This window comes from Quercus lobata, chromosome 3, assembly GCF_001633185.2.
Source record: "Quercus lobata isolate SW786 chromosome 3, ValleyOak3.0 Primary Assembly, whole genome shotgun sequence".
Taxonomy (NCBI): domain Eukaryota; kingdom Viridiplantae; phylum Streptophyta; class Magnoliopsida; order Fagales; family Fagaceae; genus Quercus; species Quercus lobata.
The window spans coordinates 45,021,546-45,028,394 of record NC_044906.1 but is presented as its reverse complement, the minus strand read 5'-3'; the positions used below and the strand labels follow the sequence as shown (position 1 = coordinate 45,028,394).

The window sequence follows — 6,849 nt, the reverse complement described above, 5'->3', positions numbered from 1 at the left end:
TAATTTAACGGTCAAAATCTTAGTATGTTGTGTAATTGCACGTAGTGTTGAGGGAACACATATTTTCAAGATGGAATCCATAATCTCTTTCTATAGAGACACTAAATATCCTCTTGAAATAAGTTTAATAGGAATAGGTTATTCAGGGCTGGCCACTTTAGTAAAGAGTTACTAAAGTTTATATTTATTGAAATTAGATTTCATAAATATGAATAACTAAAAGATTAAACCGGGGATTCAATGAATAAAATAGTTGTTTACAAAGTGACAATTTATTATGACTTTGTTCACAATGGATATTTCATGGATGGGTCAAATGATATCATATTAGAGTCTTGGGAAAAAATTTATTAATAAGGCCTAGAGTGTAATTATATTTTTATAGTGGTACTTTTTATATAATTAATGGTAACTTTGGGCTTGTCAAGAGTTGACAGATAAGTTTAAAACCCATTGGAGCTAGAGGCTTATTAGTCCCCATGGTCCCATCCCAAGCCACACTTTTAAGCTTAATTAGGCCGGCCCAAAAATGCTAACTCAATTAAATAATCAGTTTTTATTTAATAAGAATTATTAAATAAAGTAACTACTAAGGCAGTTAAAAAGTACGTATGATTAAAAGAAGAGAAAACAGTTTTTTCTCAGTAGCATCTTTTGAATACACTTTTCTTTTGGAAAATCAATGTACTTAAGAACTGATTGAGAGACCATTCATCTTGGGCGTCATGTGGAATTGGGATGAAGATTGAAGGTATTATCAAGTCTTGTTTTTGAATTTTACTGCATCAAGGTACGTTTTTTGTTCTTTGTTCTAAAATTCAAGTTTATATGTTATCTCTCATGAATGAAGTATGTTAGGTTCTAAATGTTTAAAAAAATTGGCAAATCGTGAACACAAACTTGTCTAGATATAGATCTTAGAGTCTATAGGTATTATTAGACAATACTCAAGGTGATTCAAGTCAAGATTCAAGAACATACAAGCTGCAGGAAGAAGATTTCATAATTTTTCTAGTTCGATCGATCGAAAGACAGGCTCGATTGATCAAAAGTCATATCTACAGAATTTTAATTAAACCCAAACAGCAGTTCAAGCCTATTAAGGATTAGAGTTTCTAATCTACTTCTCCCAGTATATAAAGGAAACCCTAAGCACGTTTTTATAAAACTTTTTAGAGAGAGAAGAGTGTTCCTCTTTTGTATTTAGGGTTTTATACCTAAAAAGTTCTCTCATGTCTTCTACTGGTGTTATTCCTTGAAGAATCTCAAGATCCGGTGTTGTAGAAGTTGTTGCCTTCTCTAGTCATTAAAGGTGCTGATGATCTAAACTTTCAAGGGTGGTCTTAGACACACAAATAGGAGAGTTTGTGTTGCTAAACTTTTGAGTGGGATCTCAAAGTCACAAATGTGGGTGTTTGTGTTTTGCAAAGGCCAAAGAAAGAAGGAGTCCGTGGTCTCGGAACTTGCACGTGATCGTGTCAGTAAGTTTTTACTGGTGGGTAGTAATAGGATGTTAGTGGTCTAAGTCGCTATTGTAAAATTTCGATTCTTTCTTGTGGATTTGCTTTTTACCTTGAGGATAGGTAGGTTAAATCCTCCCTAGGTTTTTTACCGGTTTGGTTTTACTGGGTCATCATATCTTTGTGTTCTTTATTTTCCGCTGCTATACATTGATATGATATATTTATGTTAACCTAGTTTTGTTAATTTGACTAAGTAATCACTTGGCTAATTACCTAAATTAATCTGATTGTAGTTTTAAGGGGTCTAAAAACTATCAAAGTAGATTCTTGTATTGCTTCCACTACGTGTTTTGTATGAGATGCAAAACCAGTTTTTCCAACAAAATCATGTCAACATTTACCTTGTCACACATGAATTAACCACTAATTAAATGTAATTTTGAGGTAGAACCATGATCTTTGAGGTAGAGTAAGAGTCTATAATACATTAATCAATTTCTCAAAAGAAGGGAAAAAAAAAATAATGTATAACACATCATGAAGTACGTGGATCCCAGTATAAGATAAGTGCTAGCTGACGTGGGGACTAAGGACGATTGCATTATTGTCTATTTCTAGTCATATTAATATGATGTCCATCCAATTAACCGACACCATTACTTTCAATATAGCAACAAATTGAGTGAAAGGTGGCGACATGCGCTTCTTTAGTCTTGATTGACAAAGATGTTTTGTTAGATTTTGCAATATACAAAAGCATGGGACCATTGTCAAGTGGCTCTACGTCTCTTAAAAAATTATTTGGATACTATATTGATAGCTACTTGTTCATTTGCCTTCATTTTCATGGCAAAAAGTGAGAAAAAGGTGGCTTGAACGGGGTTTGAAGCCTATGAAATACGGACTCTGGATAATCTACTTTTGTTTGTACAGACCAATCAATTAATGTGAAATTATTGTTTGAACCTATGTCTTGTGTAATTATTTAGTACTTTTGAAACACAGCAAATGCTAATAGTGGGATCTACTATTCATCTTAAAGGGGAGTATATATTTATTGTGCTTTTGAAGTATTGAAAAATTAATTCTGTGTCATATGTGCCTATTACATGGTCTAAGAAATTTACACACTTTTAATATGGGCATGCATTAAGAAGAAATTAGGCTACAAGAGCCATTGGTTAGTAGTGAGTAATGAGTATATTAAGAGAAATGAACTATGACAAAGTAGCTTTGCTCATCAACATTAATAGGTTATTAGCTACTTTTACATGTATTGGTCAAATTTCTTATGGATTCAAGACATTTACACTTATCTAGAATGTTAGGTTCTAAAAGCTTAGTATAATTGGCAAATCGTGAACACAAACTTGTCTAAATATAGATCCAATAATCTATAGGTATTATTAGACAATTCTCAAGGTGATTCAAGTCAAGATTCAAAAACAAGTAAGTTGCAGAAAGAAGATTTTAGAATTTGCTTGGTTCAACCGATTGAGAGTCATATTTGCAGAATTTTAATTAAGCCCAAACAACAGTTCAAGCCCATTAAGGATTAGGGTTTCGGATCTACTTCTTCTAGTATATAAAGGAAACCCTAAGCACATTTTTATAAGGCTTTTCAGAGAGAGATTAGAGTGCATCTTGTGCCTCTTTTGTAGATTTAGGATTTTGTACCCAAAAGCTCTCTAAAGTTTTCTATCGATGTTATTCCTTAAAGAATCTCAATATTCGGTGTTGTCGAAGTTGCTACATACAAGATCAACGTTTAAGGAGATCCAAAACCTTTGAATGAAGTCTCAAAATCACAAGCAAGTGAGCTTGTGTTGGTGTAAAGTCCCAAGAGAGAAGGAGTCTATGGATTCGAAACTTGCACGTGGTTGTGTTAGTAAGTTCTACATGTGGTAGCAATAGGATGTTAGTGGTCTAAGTCTTATTGTAAACTTCAATTCTTCCTAGTGGATTTACTTTTTTACCTTGAAGATAGTTAGGTTAAATCCTCCCTAGGTTTTTTACCGGTTTGGTTTTCCTAGGTGATCATATCATTGTATTTTTTTTTTTTCGCTGCTTTACATGATATGACTTTATTGTTTTAACTTAGATCTAAATAATAAACCCAAGTATTCACTTGATTAATTAATTAGGTTAAATAATCTAGTTTACAGGGGTTTAAAACCTAACAAGTGGTATCAGAGCGAGTTAGCTCTTAGGTTATTATACCTAGAGTTGATCATTGATCCCTGTTATCATGGATAATTTTAAGTTTCTTACTATTTTTTATTGTGATGTTTTGAATAAAAATGACATTATTGTTTCAGTTAATCTTTTTAAGGCTTGTGAAAGGAATTTGCAGGATTTCAGTCTTTCCTAGAAGATTGGTATAATCCCTTAAATACACTTTGCTTCTCATGGATTTTCACCTACAAAGCCGAAGACTCATGCTATATGGGTGAAAAAAGATTCTCATGGGTGAGAAAAGATTCTCTAAGGTGAGTGTTCCTGACTTGTCCCTGATTTAATTCTTTCAATTATTTGTGGACATGTTTACTTTTAGTTTTTGGTTGTTTTATTTTTTTAGGTTGTTTTGATTATTCAAAAATCCAAAAACATTGAAAATTTTCAAAAAGACATAAATATTTTATTTTGTGTCTTGTTTTATTTGTTTTGAGGATTACATGAGTTATAATATCTCTCTCTCGATTTAGAACATGCTTGACATTGTGGAGAAACTTAAATAGTGAAAGGGAAAAATTTAGCGCAATAGACTTTCACGACATTGGGCCTGACGGATCCGGGCCCATGGGCCGGCGACGGTAGAGCCCAGTGGCCTAGAGCGGTTCCATACTCATGGCTCGCACGTGTGGTCTCCAAGGAAACTAGAAACCTAGCGCAAGGAACATTCCGGAAGATACGTGCGTTAATCCCCTCCACAAGGAAATGTCTTGTCCATCACGATTGGGATTACTCAAGGGGATTCCCATAAGGAAAAGACTTCTAGTCCAAGGAAGAGAAGTCGACTTTCTTCTACTATAAAAGCTACAATACTCTCGCGAATCAAGGTACGCATAATTTACCCTCTCTAGCACTCTAAAGTTGAGAACAATTCTAACTTGACCGTCAGAGGGTATTTGGTTGACACTATACCGGTGCCCACGACGAGATCACTTCTTTCTTCTTGCAGGTTATTAGCTGGAGTGAGCGTGGATTGTGCTGCTCATTGGTGAAATTACGGCATCATCAGTTGGCGCCGTCTGTGGGAATCGCGAAAAGTTTAAGCCAGACCATCGCCTCTTGGACATAAGAGTCGTATGGTACTCACTCGCTCTATGGCTACCACTAACAACGCTCAAGAAGACGATCCATCGAGGTCTACTGCATTAGAGAGGCAGGTCCAAACTCTCATGACAGCAGTAGAACGACTCACAAAGCAGAACCACGATCTGGAGGAGCAGCTACGACAAAGGGATGTAGGACCCAACCTCCAGGAGCAAAACCAGGAAGGTAACAGTGCCGAGCGAAGGGAGCAGGAGAAGCCTGAGGGTAGCAATGCCCAAGCCGACCAGAGCGGCAAAACGTGAGCCTTCTGCCTCTCATGGATTTTGCCCCCCCGCCTATCGTCGCCAAGATGCAGGCGATGAAGGTGCAGATGGAGGTCATGATGAACGCCCTCAAGGGGCGAGTATCTTCTGATCTCAACGATTTAGTAAACAGAACCGACTCACCATTCACCGCGTCTGTCAACTCATTCCCCCTGCCACAAAAGTTTTGAATGCCATAGATCAAAAGTTACGACGAGGTCAAGGATCCACTCGATCATCTAGAGACCATCAAGACCCTGATGCACCTTCAGGGCGTACCAGACGAGATCATGTGCAGGGCGTTCCCAACCACGCTGAAGGGGCCTGCGATGGTCTGGTTCAGTAGGTTGACACCAAACTCCATCAATATGTTCAAGGAGTTGAGCGCCCTGTTCACCTCACACTTCATAGGTGGACATCGATACAAAAAGTCCACCGCTTGCTTAATGAACATCAAGCAGCGAGAAGACGAGACGCTGCGAGCCTACATAACTCTTTTCAACAAAGAAGCCCTTTCGATCGACGAAGCTGACGATAAAATACTCGTAGCCGCGTTCACCAGTGGGCTATGGAAGGGTAAGTTCTTGTTTTCCTTATACAAAAATGACCCAAAAACCATGACGGACGTTCTTTACAGGGCTACCAAGTACATGAATGCAGAAGATGCGCTGTTGGCCCGCGAGGAAAGGCCTAAGAAGAGGGAAAGGCAGGAAGACACGAGACAAGACAGGGGGCGAAAAGTCGCTAAAACCAGGGATCAACGTGATGAAAAGCGCTCAAGACCCCCCACTGGAAGGTTCACCAATTTCACCCCGTTAACCGCCCCAATCGACCAAGTATTGATGCAAATCAAAGATGAAGGAGCATTGACCTTCCCAGGAAAGTTGCAGGGAGAACCCAACAAAAGACCGAGAGACAAGTATTGTCGCTTTCACTGGGACCACGGGCACGACACAGCTAACTGCTATGACCTGAAGCAGCAAATTGAGGCCCTGATCAGGCAGGGGAAATTACAGAGGTTCGTCAACAGGGAAAGAACTGATACACCGGAAGAACAGGCTCCACGAAGGGAGAACGACCGCCCTAGACCACCCATAGGAGACATACGAATGATCGTAGGGGGCACAGCTGCAGCCGGATCTTCCAAGAAAGCCCGCAAAACCTACCTCAGGATGGTCCATAGCGTCCAACTCACAGGATCCGTACCAAAGATGCCACGAATAGATAACCCCGTCATAAACTTTTCAGAGGATGACGCTCGGAGACTTCACCATCCTCATGACGACGCGCTAGTAGTCAGCCTGCAGATTAGGGATTATAATATGCACCGGGTCCTTGTTAACAACGGTAACTCAGTAGACATCCTATACTATCCAGCATTCCAGCAGATGAGGATTAACAAGGAGCGATTGTCCCCAACGAACGCCCCACTCGTAGGATTTGGGGGTACGAAGGTCTTCCCTTTGGGTGCAATAATGCTAGCTGTGACGGCGTGGTGACTATCCTCAGCAGATCACTAAGGAGATAACGTTTCTCGTAGTCGACTGCTCGTCCGCTTACAACGCCATCCTTGGGCGGCCCACTCTCAATTCCTGGAAGGCGATAACCTCAACATACCACTTAATGATCAAATTTCCGACGGAATGTGGGGTAGGAGAACTGCGGGGGAATCAAGTAGCAGCACGAAAATGCTATGTCGCCATGTTAGAGATGGAGGATTAGCAGCAGACGATGGGCATCGGGAAGCAGCGAGCATTAGCAGAGCTGGTTGAAGAGCTAGAAGAAGTAAGACTTGACGACACACAGCT

At 39.3% G+C, this 6,849-nt stretch overlaps 1 protein-coding gene across 1 annotated transcript; it reads left to right on the top strand.

Moving 5' to 3' along the window:
* Positions 1-5,301: 5,301 nt before the first annotated feature.
* Positions 5,302-6,540, top strand: LOC115980955. Its single transcript, XM_031103151.1, has one exon. It carries the CDS (start codon positions 5,302-5,304, stop codon positions 6,538-6,540), a length of 1,239 nt encoding a protein of 412 aa, XP_030959011.1.
* Positions 6,541-6,849: the final 309 nt, after the last annotated feature.